This window comes from Trichoplax adhaerens, genomic scaffold (assembly GCF_000150275.1).
Source record: "Trichoplax adhaerens TRIADscaffold_14 genomic scaffold, whole genome shotgun sequence".
NCBI lineage: Eukaryota > Metazoa > Placozoa > Uniplacotomia > Trichoplacea > Trichoplacidae > Trichoplax > Trichoplax adhaerens.
Genome location: NW_002060956.1, coordinates 232,898 through 252,974, shown reverse-complemented (window position 1 = coordinate 252,974; position 20,077 = coordinate 232,898). Strand labels below are relative to the sequence as shown.

Here is a 20,077-nt window from a genome sequence, read left to right as displayed (position 1 = left end):
TTATTACTTTAATTTTTCAGCTTGTTCGTCAGCTTTTAATTGCTTTCTTAAGCGCGCTCTTTCCCTGTAAAACGTATAAAGACTATTTAGCGCATACAGTAGTTACTGTTGAAGTGCAATTAGATATCATGTCAACATTTTATTAACTGTTAATTAAACAGCTTCAAAAGATGGCATGACTACGAAATTTATTACTATAACCGACCTTGGGGTCATTTTCTTAAAATCTTCTTCGGTTATTATTCTTTTTTTTTGATGACTAGCGAAGCGATTAAATTGATATAAATCGAGAACATTAAAAACCTACCCAAATACTTATCACATTCTATCTATTTTATATACCGTATCTCTGGAGAACGAGACCTATTGGGACTGTTATCTGCATTTAAACGAGCTTTATCATCTTCAAGGCTAATAGCTATTCTCTGCAATGATCAACATGATATTAATTTAATTTATTAGCGTTTTTGTTCGATACATTTCACATTACTTGTCGCTCTAATATTATACCCGAGCATGGTAACAAATGAATGGATTTTGTAAAACTTCACTGATTGAGAAGCGCTGTTTCGGATCTCTTTGTAGCATCCTATCCATAAATGAAATGGGTGAATTGATTATTGGCCGAATAGGAGAGTTTAGGATTTGAATAGTTTGAATAATATTTATAAAATATGTACCCAAGATAAACTCGACGAAGTTCGGTGTGATAAATGCTTGGTAATTCTGGTATTTCTCCTTCAAGAATTGCTCGCATGACGTTTAGTAAATTCTATAAGTGACAAAATCATAAAAATTACTATTAATAATTTTAGTTTAATTCGAGGATCTATAGCTGAAAGTATCCGCCGAACCTGTCCTTCAAATGCATGTCTAAGACAACAAAGTTCATAAAGGATGCAGGCTAACGCCCTAATTTGAGGTTAAGGAAAGTCAAAAATTGATATATCCGAAAAAACAGAATTTCGAATAAGAAATACTGTAATTATCATACCAAACATCCGATTTAGAATTGTAAGCGTTATGGTCTAAAACCTCTGGGCTCATATAATACGGAGTGCCAGCAAAAGTAGTGGCGAAGTCAGAAGTACCAGACAGTACTCTGGAAATACCAAAGTCACCTGTTAAGTTATACCATTTTTAAATAGAAAATAAATTATTCGAGGTTTTAATGTTTTTGTGAGTTTATAAAGATGATATTATAAAATTATTCCCGTTTCTTACCAACTTTAATGACATTATTTCTAAGAAATATATTTCTTGCCTTAAGATCTCGGTGTAGTATTCTCCTATAGATACATTAGAGTATAGAGTATATTATTAATGTAAATCGTCTAACAGTAAGATAGCATATATGTATAGGCAGATAAGAAAATATAGGGATTGTTATTTTAAATATCTATCGCCAACCTTTTGTGAATATACTGCACAGCAGATAGTAACTGAATAAACCAAGTAACTATTAAAGTCTCATCCAGAGTTGTACTACTTTTTCGGATTGATTTGATCTTCTCGTCTAGATCTCCACCCTTTAATTATTAAAGATAAAGGTATGCGCATGAATGTATAAGTATTATATCAGCAATAAATACATTCGCAAATAATTATATTCTAAAATGTAAGGACGATATACTCGTATAGTCTTACCTCACAATACTCTGTTACAATGCAAAAGCTACCATCAGAAACGAAACTTTCATAAAATCGTACAATATGGGGATGATTTAACTATTTTAAGAAATACAGTATAGAAAACATTCTTATTAAGAAACAATAAAGTTTAATATTTTTATAGTTGCTAATTTGCAGTAGTATAGCTATTTTGAATAGGCGCTTAAAGGCGTGCAGTACCAGTCAAGCCAAAGTATGGGAGATTTTAATGCTTACACTAGATAATAAATTAGCTTCCTTTGCGGCATCAATAGTTTCATCGGGCTGTAAATTGCCAATGTCAATTTCTTTTAACACTTTCCTATAATAGAAATAGTTTCAATAGGGCTCTGTTAGGCTTTAAAGCCTAGTAACTATTAATTATAGTGTAATTGTAAAAATTTGCATCTAAGGTAATCTATTCATTGTTCGCATATGAATCTATAACTAGGAGATTTAACTAAAATTATTAATACCATATATAAATAATACTATTTAACTATCTTACATACATTACTACTGAATGTACGAGTAAGATGACGATTTGAAAATGGAGAGAATTATCGTATAGTGATTTATAAAAGTCCAGCCTTGAGATAGCAAGTTAATGTAATATAGAAATTCGAAAAGGCTTTAAAGTTTAAATTAGAATATTACAGAATAGCTTTTTTACATCTATGGGTTCAGATATTTCCAAGAACTCTCGTTATAGCATAAAAAATTAAAGATTCAAGTACTAAGAGTTCTATTTCTTCAATTTTTTATCGCCATTGTAGAAAGCATGAATGAATGGGTACAATGGAATTGTAAATTGTAAATAACAATTATAAGCAGTAGAAAATAGGTATTTCTACGCTAATGTTGGCTAGTTATTAGGCAGTTTATGTAATAGTATTATTAGGTCTGGTTGTGAGGGTTTGCAATCTGTAATAGCCTATTTTTGTATCAATACCGCTACTCAAATTTCAATCGCTTAAATTTGGCCTGAATTTGGTATATTATTAGGATGATTTGATATATCTTCCTCCAATTAATTCAAGACAGATCGTTTTACAAGAAAAGTAATTTAAAATATCACAGATACGTAACGTACTTATAGATTTTAGTCAATTGCATGGGATATGAATTATACTACGCCATCGCTAAGAGTGCTGTCATTGAATTCGTACGACAGAAAAGCTTTTGTAAAGAAATAATCATGTCGTTTTTTATTTGATTAACTTGATTAGGTGCAAGCAGCTTTTACGTGGCGATATACTAGTTTTATCGATATGTCTCTATAAGTAAAATGATGATCGATATTTTATTGTTTTACTTAATACAGCCTTCGTAGCGTTGACGAAGCTAGATGTGAATTCATTTGAAGGCAATTCTGATTGAATTAAGTCAAATAGATCAAGGCTAACTGTTTATGTAGATTCAATTTTTTTGGAGAGATATATTTGGTTCTTGTGAGCTATCCACGATGATAAATTATCGGCGTTTAGCGTTATACCGGTAGTTGGAGGTCCAAAATAGATTAGGATATCATCATTGACTATCACTGAAGGTTGATTTAATTTTAGGCTGCATATTTTGCTAGCATGAAACAATGGAACATGAAGTAGTGTTTAATATCGACTATAATTATGGCAGTCTATGTACCAATCAATGGATTTCATTAATGTAGGTCAATAATAGACTATACACGTTCTCAGACTTTCTGAGGTGCAGTGGGTTAAGATAGCAATACAAGAAGGTTCTACTCGTATTGATTCTAATGGTAGTCTACTGTATAGGGTGTTATGAATCAAGTAACTCGAAGAAGAGTTTGACTAGTATTAGAAATAAGATAGAATTTAATATTACTGCTGAAAGATCAATCCATATGAATAAAAGAAGGATACTTACAATTCTTCAGTATTCAAATCGTTGACAAGGAATACAACACCAAAGTTTCCACTACCAATTTTTCGAACAACTCGATATCGATTAGCAATGACACGTGCATTTTTAGTTTGACTTTGTTTTCGGGATTTTTCCAACATGCGACGAATTTTGTCTTGATTAGACATTTTTATTTTTCAGGACTTTAGATACATGCACCATTTCCAAAGAATAGTGAAAAGATGGACTTCCAATCTATCTATAATGTGTTAGAAGGAGAGCGCTTAGTGTGGAAAAAATAGAGTTATTATTTGATGGATTGTATCCTCCTGATATACCGTTTAATCAATTGTACACTTTTATTTTGTTTCTTGCTTGTTTATCTTGTATAGATATTTTATAATACTGCAAAGAGCTATAAAAGATAAAATTTTTGCCTTATTAATTTATCCATTCCTAGCCAAGTTGAAGGAAAAATGATCTTTTCATACCGTTACTAATTGCTATCCTAGAAATAATAACGTCGTTGTTTTACCTCCGTATCGACGATACTCTACAGTATTGTTTGCCTATGCTTATAAACTCTTGTAATATGAATTATTGTTGTCTAATTAACTCTTGTAGAAAGGTGTAAATTAAGTGAAGAATTTCCTATAACGATTATGAGATGGATAGCTGTTGGAATAAGCTCATTGGTGATCCAGTTGTCATGGTATTCGGTACGTCTACGGTATAGTACAGTACGTCCATCTGACTAGGCGACTTCTTGCAGTGATCGATATCCTCTACATACGGATGGATTTGACATGCAAACAACGACTAATTTGACCTACCAGCTGCAATATCCTCAATGGAATTGTTGACCGTAATTGGTTTGTGTATTGGCGGTGAAAAGAGGCTAAAAGGAGCAATCAGTTCGGCGTTGCAAGATCAATTTTGCATTTGCTTTTTTTCACTAGCAGAGTGAAATTTGAGCCACTGGACCAGTTCGTCAAATCCACGTCGTTTCTCTGGAGGCTGGTTGGGTCTAGTTGGGTCTAGTTGGGTCCTCACCGTCGTCACCAGTCCAACTGTACAGTGTACAGTGTACAATGTACAATACTATGCACTCAAATGTCGACGTACTGTAACATCCTGACCGGGGGGGGGAGGGGGAGGGGGTCAACGACTACTACAGTACATACTGTACTATGGGCTGAGAATCGTGAGCTAGACGTAGTACAGTAGACTCGAGTCTACTGTGTACAGTATGAAAAGTGGGGAAACGAAATGGGGTAAAGGCTGGTGATGGGCGAATAGTCCAAAAAGCTGTCGGCAGCCGTATAAACCAACCAAACCAAGCGAATAGCCGATTTGGAAATACTAGTGTGTTGTTAGCACTCCTTAGGTAGATTAATCATGTCGCTAAGATCATGCACGATTAGGTATATTCTGTCCTAGTTTGCCTGGATAAAGGCGTCATAAAAACCTCGAGGAAAGAGACCAACAGAGGGTCCCCTACCCGAGACACTCTCTGTGCTCTCTACTGACATATATATAAAAATACTGGTAGGGTTGGTCGATATGAGAACCAGCAAGAGAAATTCTCATACAAGTCCTAATACCCAGGCGCAGTTTCGGACGGTGGACAGGCTTGCACATGCGTAGTTGCCATTCTCTTCATGTATCATATGATCCAGAGATCATCATGGTCGGTAGTCGTTCTCCATTTTTAGATCAATATTGGATGGATAAATTGTGTTATTAATCTTCATTTTAAACTCATATCTCTACCAAATGAATTCTATTCTATAGTATTGAATGATTGTAGAACTTAGAGAGCATTTACTTGTGCTCATTTCCTGGCTAATAATATCAATTGGGAATTAATATTTTCAACTCTTCTCTCTTCCAACTTTGCAGCCAGCCACAAGTTCCGTCATCCACGAAGAGCAGGAGAAATTGCTTGATGAAGCCGCCCAAGTCGTCAAAAGTGAATCATTCTTAATGAAGAGATGGCTGGTAAAAGCATTCATCAGCATTTTGTAGCTTAGTGTATTATGTGGAAAAGTTGAGAATTGCCTCTTTTACCTAGCTTCAAGGCTAGAACTATTGGTAGTGATAAAAGAGTAGTCAGGCAACAATGTCCAATACTGCATTTGCCTAAACGGTACAGTATGCACGCGTATACTACACTATGACAGTACGGTAGAATGGATATGGACGATCACTAAAGTTACTGACAGCTAGTGCATTCCGATGGCAATATCTGCCACCTGCCAGTCATGATTCTACTACATTACAGCTGTTGAATTTCTTCAATCTTTTAACAGTGATATGTAAGGTAGTGACAAATACATTGCTGTAGCTCAACTATTCAATTTGTATCATATTTTAGTGTAAAGAACACCAATAGGCAATTGAATAGGACAGTATACGTATCTCATAGCGCTAAAATGGTAGTTTTCCATAACCAAATCATCATAAATTAAATGAATCCTAGTATTTACAGTCAATATACTTTGAAAAGGGAATGGCCATTGACCAGTCAGGATAGATAGTACAGTATACGAATGACGGAATAAGCGACTATTTATTTTTGGAGTGCAACTTGGTTACTTTTGTCTTTGCTTGTTAGCATATGCAAGACGGAAAATGAGAGAAACTGCAATTATTATGACAGAATCCGACAGTCTAATATCGATATTGCAAGTGTAGTTGTCATACACATTTTCTCCATACAAGTCGAAATAGGTTACTGTTACGAAAATGTGATCATCAATAAGGCCTAATGAATTTTTTGGACCATCTAATATTGTCAATTCAGTACTGAATCTTCTTAAACTAATGTATAAGAAAGTAGACTATACGGTTACACTATCAAGCGTTTCAATATCCACTATCTTAGTAAATGTTTTAGGAGATGCAGCTAATGATATAGCGTAGTACGGTAGAATTGATACAGCAACCCCGATAGAGTATCGTAAGGCAACTTACTGAGATAATTCACATGCATTTAATGTAGTAATCTTAAATGTCTTCTCCGCTATCTTAAATTGAATACAGTAGATTGCAAGTCATTTAATTTTACTTAACATCTCAACATATTCTATTATAGCAGTTGCAATAAAATTAACTTCATCTACGCTTAGGACTAAATTTAAATTTGCGGCTTATTTATAGGACCAAGGAAAGTTAATGGACGCTCTCAAGCATGCATCCAATATGCTTTGCGAACTACGAACTTCCATGTTAACGCCGAAAAACTATTATGTGCTCTGTATCCTACCTATTACGATGATTATTCCCTTATAGATTCCGATAGAAAATTTTGGATCGCTATCAATAAGAAGTTATCTACTGTCGTATCAATGTTTTGTGTCGTCTAATTGATCAGTAAAAGATATTCATGAAATTACCTTGACTCCAATTTTTGACAGACATGCAAGTAAGTAATGAATTGCAACATTTATCATTGCACTTAATGGACGAATTCGACAAGAATACCCTCCCAAATGATTTATATGAATTGGTCCAATACGCCGGCAATATTGTTCCTAGACTGTAAGATTGACACGATTGATTAAATCACTTTATTGCAGCACAGCATTTATTTTCTCTCTCTCTATTTTTTATACGTAAAATTGTTTAGGTATTTATTGGTTACAGTCGGAGTTGTATTTATAAAGTGCAAGTTTTCATCCAGAAAAAGTGTGTTAAAAGATCTAGTGGAAATGTGCCGCGGTGTCCAACATCCGTTAAGAGGCCTATTCCTTAGAAATTATCTGTTGCAATGCACCCGAAATCAATTACCAGACGTAGATGAAGACGCAAGGTAAGAAACTTACTATACGGTTGTCAGCTGTAAAAAGGCCAAGTCTGTGGTATTACACTCGTAATTATTTGATCCTTCTTCCAATGCATTTATAGTAGTAGCAATGATGGTGATGTACAAGATTCCATCGATTTCATCTTGCTGAACTTTTCTGAAATGAATAAGTTATGGGTTCGTATGCAACACCAGGGCCATACACGTGATAAAGATAGACGTGAAAAAGAGCGCCAAGAACTCTGTCTACTCGTTGGTACTAACCTTGTTCGTTTGAGTCAATTAGATGGAATAGATGTCACAAGATACAAAGAGGTTCGTGTATTATCGCTGCCGATCATACCGTATCTGTAAATCGTGTGTGCCCTACCTAAAATGTTGCAATAGCTACCCGTACTTATGGTGGTACTTTATTAGGGTAAAAAATTGAATAACGTTTATTATAATACAGTTTCTTTTATCTTTTCTTAGAGTGTACTCTCGAGTGTCTTAGAACAGATTGTCAACTGCAAGGATCCTATATCCCAAGAATATCTCATGGAATGTATTATACAAGTAAGCTTAAGTTTTTTAAAGTTACATTATGGCAATGAGATACAATTTTTAATCGATATCACCTTATTGTATGACCTTTTTAGGTATTTCCGGATGAATTTCACTTACAAACCTTGAACTCTTTGCTAAAAGCTTGTCAGAAATTGCAAAGTCCTGTCAATGTTAAGAAAATCATTGCTGCTCTTGCTGATCGTTTGGCTGCTTTCGCTCAACGTGATGACGGTCCTGGAATACCAGAGGAAATAAAGTTGTTTGAAGTATTCTCTGAAGAAGTCTCCAGTGTTTTAAAGGTACTTTAATTTCTTGTCTTTGTACTCCTTAAAGTATCAGCAATCCGTAAAAACTTTACGTATTTCCTTTTCTAATGTCTATTTAGTCACGATCAAGCACTATGCCTAAGGAAGACATGATTACCCTCCAAGCATCATTGTTGAGCTTAGCTTTAAAATGCTATCCAGAACGAGTCGACTACGTTGATAAAGTTTGTAAGCATACGGTTGATCTATTGAACAGCTTGGATGTAGGAAAGTACAGGCAAGAATTTTATTTTTTGATACATTGACAGTACTGTATTAAGATCTAAAAAGTGATTTTTGTTGGTAAATGTCAATTTTTATTCCATCTTTAAAATCAGCATTCCAAACGGTACTCCATTATGCATCGAGCTCACACGGATGTTAAAGATCCCGATCGACATATATGACAGCATTCTAACTGTTGTAGAATTGAAAGATTATCCGGAACTTTTATCACGTTTAAGCTACGAACCAAGGAAAGAAATAGCAGTTTATATAGCTAACCGAATTGTAGATGTTGCCGTTGATATCCCTTCACCGGAAGAGGTCATAATATGAAATTTTATCTTGCATATGTAAAGTTATTGATCAAATAATTTTACCTTTTATAACGATGACATTGCTACGTTAATATACATTAGGCTGAATTTGTGTTTGAGTTGCTCGACCCATTGATAAAAGATCAACCTGATCAACCTAATGAAGGAGTAAGTTAATATTACGCGTAGGTTTATATACTCTATGATTTATATGAACTGATATCGTATGAGAATTTTACGTAACTGTTATAATTTTGTAAAATCTATACGATTTGATAATTGGTAAATTTTTCCTTTAGGAGGACCCCGACGAATTTGCTGAAGAGCAGGGATTAATGGGTAGACTGATTAATGTACTTCATTCTGACACTCCAGATCAACAGTTTAGGGTAAATTTCTGATTAACGTGATCGTCCTTGGTAATTGAATGAGGTCAATTTTTTTAATGCTTTTGTATCCATTTTAATCACATTAGATTTTAAATACTGCCAGGAAACATCTTGGTAGCGGAGGCGATAAGCGAATCAGTTACACTTTACTTCCTATAGTATTCTCTGCTTACAATCTGGTAAATTCATACAATCTAATCAAGGATGAGGTCAGTATAGTTCTATAGGAATAGCATTCAGCGATATTATTTTATCAAGCGACTAAAACATGATGGTACAAGGAAGGTAGACTAAACAGGCGGAAATTTTTGCTTATTCAAATAGGATGAGAAATGGGATAAAAAATGTGACAAGATATTTGCCTTTTCCTTACAAACTATTTCTGCCTTTGTCAAGGCAGAAATGTTCGAATTGTCCCTTCGTTTATACTTGCAGGGAGCTTTAGCTGCTGACCGCCAAGACGATTACGAGGGTAGAGAAAATATTGCTTATGAATATATTAGCCAGGTTTGAAATACTAATTAATGAATATCTCGGAATTGCCATGTGGTTTCAAAATTGACAATTTCTTTTATATGTATCCTTAGGCTTTTGCTATCTACGAAGACGAAATTAGTGATTATAAGGCTCAAATAGCTGCTATAACGCTAATTATTGGCACTTTTGAGCAAATGTCATGTTTTGGAGAAGAAAATCATGAACCCCTTCGCACACAATGTGCATTAGTCGCATCTAAATTACTAAAAAAACCAGCTCAGTGTCGAGGGGTTTATACAAGTGCTCAATTATTTTGGTCCGGCAAGACGAAAGACTCTGAGGAGGAGGTTGTCACTTCACGATTTGAAAGACAATCCGATTTTGTAACTGTCTAGATCATAACACTTTCTTCTTATTCTTTTTTTACAGTCTAAAGATGGTAAACGAGTCAGTGAGTGTTTAAAGAAATCTCTACGAATTGCGAATCAATGTATGGATAAATCCGTTCAAGTACAATTGTTTACCGAGGTTCTTGATCGTTATCTTTACTTTTACGAGAAGGGGAATGAACAGGTAAGCTATAACTGTATTTATGAGCCGCCCGTTAAAAAGTCATTTTTATTGATAGGAATAGTGACATTGTTAATCTTATTTATTTGAAACCATAGGTCGCAGAATCAACCCTACAACAATTAATCGACAAAATAAATGAAGAAATGGCTACACTAGAAATAAATGATGATAATGAGCAAATAAAGAAACATCTTGAAAATTCCTTAGAACATATTGAACTAAAACAGCAAGATGAAGAATCTCCAATGTACCAAGGTCTTAATTTGCGCTCCTAACGGATTTATTCAGTGAAGATTTATCATGTTATAACTGAAGCCTTATTAAAATAGTTTGTGTGCCGATGTATGAACTGCATTATTGAATTGTCAATGGATTAAATCAGAATATGATTTGTTAATATAAATCTTGTATGTATAGAATAATGTAATTGTGGTATCACATACGCGTTACAGTATCATTCGTTATAATGTTATTATATCAACAGCTACATCATGCGTAGTTGATGTTGAGAATAGTTATTGATGGCAGTTCTTGATTTTTTTTACTAGTAATATTGCACCTTTGGCCAATTCTGTTATAAATTCTCACCAGACTGCATTCTTAATGTTTCAACAGTCTATAGGGCATACGTATTTGAAACTATTATAATATGAAGATTTGTTTTCATACCTTGTACTTTTTAATTTTAGTCGTATCTTCTGCATATTGTAGTTTCTAGCTAGCTTGTTCTAAGTCTTTGAATTATATTGAGTTATCTTTTAAATCATGAAGGATGAATTACTCGCTATAGCCTTATAATTAATCAAATGATATTCAAGAAACTGTAACAACATTCGTAATCTGTCTTGCATTATATCCAAGCATAAGAAAGAATCAATCGTTGATATAATTTGATGAAACTAGCAATTTCATCAAATAGTATAGTTAATAGTACCTATGACTATGTTGTTTATACGTAGAATAATTTGAAACTGAAAATCTATAACTTGTTATACCTAGTTGTAGCTTTTCTCACTGAGTGATGCGTTGCGTCAATTTTTTTCATTTGTTTATCTTAGAGTAGCTACCCTGAGAAGAACTCTAACACTATTTTTACTTAGATCTAATTATAAAAATTTCATGTTAAAGTATTAGTTGTACGTACTTGCAAAATATCAGGGTGTCAGATAGATTTAATAGGCTTCATGTATGTACGTAAACTTTCAAAGTTAAGCTATGATTTGTACTAAAAAAGAAGCAAACTTAATCAATTACACTTCAAACAGCATGAAAAATGTGTTTAATAATTCTTCAACTAATTTTAGCTACACAATTTAAACACTATCGAACTTGCGTTACACTTATTTAACAACACATTCAATCCAGGCCCGTTGAACATAGCGCTATTAGCAATAAAGACTTGTGTCGCTTTCGATAACGTAGCAGTAATTAGAAAATCAAATCAATCTTATTTACGAGATAAGTCAAAGTATACAATTAAAAATACCGTAGTTAAGCTCCATATAAGATAACCGATATCGTAGGTTAAAAACAGCAAAAGTTTTAAATTTATCAAGTTTGAACATCGTCGCAATCCGAGTACAGAATTGGCGCATTTAACGTACCCAGAAAACTCAAATTGTTTATGAGTTGACAGTTGGCTTAAGTCAATTGCATGCTTCTTCCTTTAGTTACCCATCAAAAAGATACCATGAAAAACGTAACAGAATGATCGTGCAATATAAAAATACAGTCGATATATGAAATACTATTGTACGCTTAGGGTGCATCATTAACGATTAAAAACATATGACGATATGAAAATTAAGTGGATTAATGATATCTTGAAAAAATCGAATATTCTTATATCACTATACTATAATAAAATGAATCACAATTGTATTGTACGACTAGTAAAAAGCAGTAACAAAGCGTATTTCGAACTAAAAAGTGAGAATAAAATATAACAATGCGTATAGCCAGCGCGTTCCTTTAAGAAAATCGTTTCTACCTCTCTACGCATAAATTTACTCAAACGTGAGTTGATAGGAAATTACAGTATTAGCTAGCACACGATAGGTACAATATCAAGAAAAACGATCATCATTCGTTTGTTTGTTGCATAATGTTTACAATTCGAGCCGTTTGTTTGCTATAATTGGTGAATACATACTGTAGATTATAATCACAGAAAAAATATAATATCTAAAGGTATTATCCAACCACGGAAACGCTATTATTTGATAATGATTTCACATATGCAATAAGTGAAGGTTAATCAAAATAAGGCTAAAATAAAAATATATATCAATTTAATTAACATCATGTAAAATTTAATTATTACAAATACAGTACTGTATATAGGTATAATCTGACAATGACCTCCTATTTGAGTTGAAAATGGGCGATATTCGCTTATACAAATATCAAAAAATGTACAATTGACTATTCTAGCTCAAGATGCAACGATAATTAGAGCTTCACTTTCTTGTAATTTGTTGCTGTTAGGAAAATCGTTGCATTTTTCCACTTGACTTTTAGAATAGTTTAGAGCCTGTGGTAGTATTGACGACGTCGGTGGTAACGTTGTGTAAGATGATTTGAGTTGTAAAAAATCGGGCGATATTCGCTTTCACAAATACCAAAAAATGTACAAAATTGGCTATTCTAGGTTAAGTATACAACGATAATTAGAGCTTAAATTTCTTGCAATTTGTTGCTGTTGGGAGAATCGTTATATTCTTCTACTTGACTATTAGAATAGTCTAGATCCTGTGATGACATTAACGACGTTGGTGGTAACGTTGTGTAAGAAGGTAGATTTGCATCATCGACATCATAGATACTTTCGGTAACATCAGACATTTGCAGATCGGATGTTTGATTATCGTTAGAATTAATAGGTGAAGTAACCTTACTGTTGGAGATACTATTAGCCTCAGGTGATGCGGTGTTAGTCTCGTTAGCTTCACGACTTGTAGTATTCACAGGAGACATAACTAATGAGGTCGAGTACCTATTGGGATTGATGCTTGAATTATTATAATCTGTTGAAATTTCTACTTGGGTAATTACATTGGAAGCAGATACAGATTTCATAGACAGTTCAGCTTGAATTGCATCATCATAAAGATTGCCGACATTATCATCTGTAGATACAGCTGATATAGTATTCTTGTTGGGCGAATTATCATTAGCTTGGCCGTCTGTATTCACATCACCAGTATTGCCACTATCATTATGATTGGTATTATTAGCAGTAAATGAGTATTCATTGGCATTATCGATACAACCGTAAGGAAAACCGTATGCCTGATAGGATGCAATTCCACTTTGATTAGTTAAACCAGGATGATGAGAGTAGACTGGAAATGGATACTGATGTGGTAAAGAACGACTTCCAATTGGGATAAACTCAGTCGCCGTTAAATTTGCATTATTACTTTCAGTGTATTCTACCGAACCTCTCCATTGAACATCTGCATAGGATGCTGACAAAAATGATGAATTACTAGTATTATCTTGATTATAAAATGGATTAGCTGATTCAAGGTATCCACTATGATAGGTTGTGGCTGCACCGGTAAAAAATGGGCCAGATGAAGTGATAATTTGTTGCGTTTGATCTGTTATTGAATTATTTGCCAGAATAGTTTCTTTAGGATGATACCGTTCATGTTCGATCGATGTCACGCAATTGTTTGCATGAGGATTTTCATGATTATTGGAGTTGATCGTTTCATTGATTTCAGCATTACTAGGTATAGACGATAGAATGTGCAACGTAGACGGTTTGTTAACTGGGTAGCCTGCACGAGCTCGATCTTGAATCATTTGACATCGACGACGGAAACCGCGAGGCCGGCGACGAAACGATCCATCTTCAAACATATACTCACATGAAGAATCGAGTGCCCAATCATGGCCTTTCCCAGGCCTTCCGGCACTTTTGGGTAGTTTAATAAAGCATTCATTTAACGATAGATTGTGGCGAACCTAGAAGGAAAAGGATTTCAATGCTAGAGTCATTTAGATCGAAGGATATTACTTGATGTACTATAATCTACAAGTCATTAACCACCGAAATAAGATAATAAGCAGAAAATCGATAATAGTAGTCATTTTATTTCAACGATTGTATTTAAGCTACGTTTCAATCATAATTTAAGTCAATAGCAGAGATTTGTAAGAGGAAAACTTTAAAAGTCCATGGCAATACATACATGACTTTATAGGTAGTACAAGTATTTAACCACGGTAATAAGATGATAAACAGAAAATCTATAATAGCGTAATTCTATTTCAACGATTGTATTTAAGCTACGTTTCAATTATATTAATTTAAGGCAATGCTAAGGACTTGCAAGAGAAAAACTGAAAAAAAAAGTGCCTGGCAATGTACATCACTGTATAGATAGTAGGATGAACTTTATACGATTTAGTATGGATATTGATTAGTTCATCAAGATTGTCAATAATATGATCATTCATATTCTACTTTCATCCTCTAACAAGCTCAAAATGGGAAGAAATTCATGCAGAAAATCAACGAATATTGGTCAAGACTTACCGAATTTTTCCAACCTAAATAGTTACCACGGAAAAATGGAAATTTATCTTGTAGAAATTTGTAAATTTCATTTAGAGTCATGCGCTTACTGGGTGAGGCTTGGATCGCCATAACAATTAACGCTATATAGGAATAAGGTGGTTTTTCTGGTTTACGATTTTGTCCATCTGAACCTTTCTCACCCGCCATGTTGCTACATGTAGCTATCATCTGATCATGACTTACTTCCATTGCTGCAGATGAATTTGAAGTAGTAATAGATGGGCTTACATCAATAAAGCTCCGGTTGGTTATATCTTGACTGTTTTTGTTGTTCTGCTCGACATTACAATCGGTTGCCGCCATGGAGTAACGTTTCTACGTCTACACAACGATGTAGCAATAACGTCTTAAAATCCGTAAATTTTAACTGGCACTATAATAACGCTGTTTTCTCTTGATCTCTTTTTCTTTGCAATAGCGTTCTACTGCTTGTGTGAATATTCTACTTTGAAGTCAAAGTAGAGCAATAGCTTTTCCTTTGGCGATGGATTTGCCCTTGTTATAGATCCAATCCCGTTGCCATTCTACCTCTGCATGTAGATTTAATGTACCGTATGTGGTGGTAATGTTCGATTTTTTGTCTTGCTTTTGACTATGTTAGAAAAGAAGACCGAATATCATCAACAGAAGATAGAGGATACAAATGTAAAAATACACACTATTTACTTGAATTTTCTATCGTTAATTAATGAACTACCCTATACTTTATCGGATAATGGAGTATCAGTAGTGATAGTCGCAAATATAACACCTTGTTCAACTGTTGTACTGTGCGTAGATGATGATTCATGGTGCTACTGATTAACACTATAAATTTTGTCATCCTATTCGTATGATGCAATTTTAGAATACTCAATCGACAGCAGCCATGTTCAATTGTTAATGCCGTCATAGCGTTCAACACTGTATAAAAAGTAATGAAGTGTAAACTAGATGGCGGGTAATCAAACTTGTGGGTCGTATTGGGAAGTGCATTGCATTCCTAGCGGTGGGCTGAAATTACGTGGAAAGTGTTTAATTGAATTCAAGACGGGATAGAAAAGGTTAAAAAGGCACTAGCCAATTTTTCTTATCCAAGAATAAATGTCCGCGTTAAAGCTACCGTATTGTCGTCTTGGCTGAAAGTATAGAATGTAGTCAATAATACTGGTTAAACAAATAAAAATGGCGGATAGCACACTGCCTCCAAATTTCTTTTCCTTGACAATCGTTTCAGGACAACAAGTGATGGCTACGGCGTACCTATGTATGAAAGGTAACTTATGACCATTGCTAAACTTCATTATTGCAGCGAATGAATTGAGCAATAATAAAACGATAATTAATTTAATTTCGTGAGCATCCAAGAGATTGGCAAGATCAAGTAATGAAGCTGCTGTATTCGCAGTATCTTCATCGACTCCTCATTGCGTTTTGACCGTCAAAAGTATGGAGAAGTTGATGAGTTTAAACTATATAAATGATAGCGTATGCAAAAAATATCTTGTCAATTGAAGAAAAGGATTTCTTTTAGGCAATGACATTACACAGTACAGTACTGTATCATTGGTTATCGACGTAAGATTTCCTTTGCCTTGGTGGTGTAATCATTTTTGATTTTGAACATTTACCGAATTGGCAAGTTGATGATAGTCGATGTACTGGCACAGAGAATCGACCAAGTCGATTAACATCAACAACAATTTTTCAGTCCGATCGATGATTCAAAACATGTGAGATCTATTTCAATGTCGTGTTTTTATCGATATGATACATTTTAACGATCGCTTTCTACAGAACAGAAGGCGTATTAGAAGAAAAAGAAGATGGGGCTGCATGGAAGAATATTTTTGCGCGGTATCTTACCGCAGCTAGACTGAGTGCAAGAGGATTTGCTTTTCATATCCTGTACGAAAATTGCTATCATCAACGTGTATCTATTTTTTATCTTGGTTATCCAATGGCGTTCAAATTTAAGCTAGTATAGGACAGGATTGCTAGGTTGATTCGTCTACTAACTCAAACTCGCTTGGCTTTGCTTTACTTTCAATTTGGTATAAATTGGCAAAAACCCTCGATGAAATAAAAGGGAATGCTCGACAACACCTACCTGCAACGGCATGAGTCGAAGATTGTACCATCGATAGAAAATAGAAAAGCGATTACTGTACTCAAGAATAGAGAGTATCGTCTACTAACTAACCCACTTGGCTTTAGCCGACTTTCAGCTAAGTCGAAATTGGCAAAAAACCTTCACGAAACGCAACACAACGATTGCAATATTGGCGATACCTGCCTATAACGGCATGAATGGAAAAATGCTACCGTAGATTGAAAATGGAGTATCTTCCCACTAAGCCATTTGGCTTTGCGCTCACTCTCAATTGGGTCAAAATTAGGCAAAATACTGGATGAAATGTAACAAAATGATCACCCAATTGGCAATACCTGCCATAGCATAAGCGAAAGATGGATCGTAGCTATCCAATAGAGTTATCCATCAACGACAAGATTGGCAATCATGAGTTGAAAATTTTCAAGCAGACATGAAATGCGTTCATCATTGATTTACCTTGTAGTCATCATACCAACCGATCATTTGTACATCATTCATAATAATAAAAATCAATCCTATTGAGAATGAGAAATGTCTATTTACCGTTGTGGGTATTCCCCAGGTTAAATTGCTTCTATGTGCCAAGTAATGTGGTTGCTCTTCCGATTGGCTTATTTTACTACAGGATTGGATGTAGGCTTTCCGATGCATTTGCATCCGAGTTTTACTACCAAATTCAACACCTGTATACGACGTAATGGTCGCTGCAGCCCAATCAAAGAGTAGTAATAGAATACCCGTGGATTCGTCAGGAGATGGAGGACTCCACAGGACGCGTTTTGCGGAAGTGTACAAAGTCATTTTGCCCACTTGATTTAGTCAGTTGGACTCCACTAAAGGCTTCTGAAATAACACCCATACTCATCAATGCCGCCAATTAACACCTTGTCCACCATCATCAGCATGGATTGCCATGAAAAAGGCTTCAAGAGAAAGCTTTATAAGGCAATAAATGGCCGCCTATGCCAGTCCATAAGCAGTGAAAAAGACAAGGGTATTTCCGACATAGCGAACTACACTACTGTACTATCCACTTTAAAGAAGGGTAAACTAAGTTCGAGATGATCAAGACCAAGCGACTACTTGAAAAAGAAGGAAAAAGACAACACATTTTACAGTACTAGCCTGTAGGAGAGACTGGAAAAATGCTAAAAATGTCTACCTTCTATCTCATGCTGTACTTGAAAAAGAAAGAAAACGATCGATCGATTTTAGTCCTTGCTAGTAGAAACTCCCCAAAATAAAATTTTATACAGCTTTCTACTATACTGGACTTCATTGAAATACAGTATGTACTGGATTCCGCATAAGGGTAGATCATTCATTTCCATTTGTGGACATTTTTCAATTTACTTGACTGTGCTGTAACTAAAAATGTCCACGACAGTAAAAATGGAATTCACTGAACTACGTTCGAGCTACTGATCGAGCAAGGCATTCATCTTCATTTCTTGTCTCCAATTTTTTGTCACTTGGCTAGTCAGTTTAATGCATTAGAGCATGTTAGGCCCTAAAAAATTGGTCAAGGTCTTTACTTCATTTGCATATGTTGGTAGACAATTTGCATTTCTGGACATTTTTCAATTTGCTACACAGTGCTGTAAGAAAATGTCCAGGACAGGAAAAAAGGCAATTCACTGAACTACGCTTAAGCTCCTGATCCAACAAGGAATGCATCTTCACTTGTTGCCTCCCATTTTTTTTCGCTTGCCAAGCTAGTATAATGCACGGTAGAGCATGAGTTGGTGAAGATTTGCAAAGTTCTCCTTCATTTGCATATCCGTATTCTGTACTGAATTCCACACCAGGGTTGACAATTTGCATTTCCGGACATTTTGAAAATTTGGTGTACTGTGTTTCGGGTTGCAGAAAACCTGAACGATGCCGTAATAAAAAGTCCAGAAAAATATAGTGTAAAATGAATTTATTATACCATACTTCAGCTTCTGGGCGAGTACGGCATTCATCTTGATTTCTTGCCCCAATTTTTCGCTTGCCTAGTCAGTCTAATGGAGTAAAGCCATTTTTCATTCGTGGTCCTGCAGTAACGTACAGTAAAAAAATTCAAATCGAGTACGCTCATCTTGAGATTTTTCGGTACATCTAGGACAAAACTAAACCATGTACGGCTTTGCCAAACGATGCTGTATAGCTGTGGGCCACCCAATCCGGTGTGGAGTAATCCATAACTGCCATTGCAGATCATAACTGATGATCCAACTTATAGATTCAGCTAGAGGCTATCAAAAAGTAATCCTTGTAGTATGAAAGAAGAAATATAATTTTACAGTCTAGTTACGCTCAAAGTAAGCTACTGCCTGAGCAAGGATTGTGCATAAAAGTGTTTCTAGCGTCCATTACTCCCTTTACTATGTAGAACCATGCGCTATTTTTCGGTTGTTTTTCACTCAGTAGCCTTATTACTGTCAAGGACATCGAGGCCAAAGAAAAAACTTCCGTGCTTAAGGACACCAACGCCGCCATCATGGCAAATTGGAAAGTACAACGCAGTTACGAATCTATTCACTGCGATCGAGTAAGTTTTCGCTACCCTCTTAAAATACTTTCTCAACACCCATTTTGCTATTGGGACTTTATCAAGCTGATCGCAGTACTTAGTATTAACATGAATTACTGTAGTTACTTCTAGATTCAATGCATGTGGATAGATTGCTGCATTATTAATAAATAATTGTACTGAACTTTTCCAATCGCTGTGCTAGTTCAAATCTACAATAAGCAATCGACCCAGCAGGCTAGACGCAAATACCGTTGGGCTTTGAGAAAATAGCAATGAGCAAGTTTTCTCATCATGCCTCAAAACTAAATCTACGAACGGATGAGCGTAGTGGTGCCATTTGCAATCGAATCATTCCTACAACCCGTTTGTTAATTTACTCAACAAAATACAAGGATCATCATGCATATAGAATATACTCCGCGTCGAGAGGCTTCGGTGCTCGTTATTTCAATACTCTAAAATACACCTACAACGCCATTTCACTACTATGTGCAATACTGTAACAAAAATTGTCTCCAGATTCTTCAAACTTGCATTGGTAAAAAATGCCCGCTTCCACTTAGCATGGTAAAATCCAGAGAAATTGGAATCAATCATTAAATAAATCTACACGTGATAACCTCATCCTTTCCAATCACATAAAATTTATTTCAATTGGAGATATATGCATGATAAATTAGGACAATATTGCAATTAGCTGTATTATACAAAATGTTA

The 20,077-nt window shown here is 35.0% G+C and overlaps 4 protein-coding genes across 4 annotated transcripts; 1 reads left to right on the top strand and 3 right to left on the bottom strand.

Moving 5' to 3' along the window:
• Positions 1-504: 504 nt before the first annotated feature.
• Positions 505-3,677, bottom strand: TRIADDRAFT_30735 (uncharacterized protein; the record flags this gene model as incomplete). Its single annotated transcript, XM_002116114.1, has 9 exons — positions 505-589; positions 681-772; positions 855-912; positions 995-1,121; positions 1,225-1,289; positions 1,411-1,529; positions 1,648-1,728; positions 1,888-1,972; positions 3,541-3,677. 9 exons carry the CDS (start codon positions 3,675-3,677, stop codon positions 505-507), a joined length of 849 nt encoding a protein of 282 aa, XP_002116150.1.
• A 1,738-nt stretch (positions 3,678-5,415) lies between these two features.
• On the top strand, positions 5,416-10,428 carry TRIADDRAFT_30598 (uncharacterized protein; the record flags this gene model as incomplete). Its single annotated transcript, XM_002116205.1, has 16 exons — positions 5,416-5,517; positions 6,679-6,775; positions 6,936-7,059; positions 7,148-7,330; positions 7,426-7,639; positions 7,796-7,879; positions 7,963-8,169; positions 8,256-8,407; positions 8,514-8,721; positions 8,817-8,882; positions 9,014-9,103; positions 9,190-9,321; positions 9,428-9,610; positions 9,691-9,930; positions 10,010-10,153; positions 10,249-10,428. Coding segments are annotated over 16 exons (2,406 nt in total), but the record flags the coding sequence as incomplete, so codon positions are not given.
• Positions 10,429-13,987: 3,559 nt separating this feature from the next.
• TRIADDRAFT_30602 (uncharacterized protein) lies at positions 13,988-14,891 on the bottom strand (the record flags this gene model as incomplete). The annotated part of the gene is made up of 2 exons (XM_002116113.1): positions 13,988-14,128; positions 14,703-14,891. Coding segments are annotated over 2 exons (330 nt in total), but the record flags the coding sequence as incomplete, so codon positions are not given.
• A 908-nt stretch (positions 14,892-15,799) lies between these two features.
• TRIADDRAFT_60132 (uncharacterized protein) lies at positions 15,800-17,640 on the bottom strand (the record flags this gene model as incomplete). Its single annotated transcript, XM_002116112.1, has 2 exons — positions 15,800-15,862; positions 17,296-17,640. 2 exons carry the CDS (start codon positions 17,638-17,640, stop codon positions 15,800-15,802), a joined length of 408 nt encoding a protein of 135 aa, XP_002116148.1.
• Positions 17,641-20,077: the final 2,437 nt, after the last annotated feature.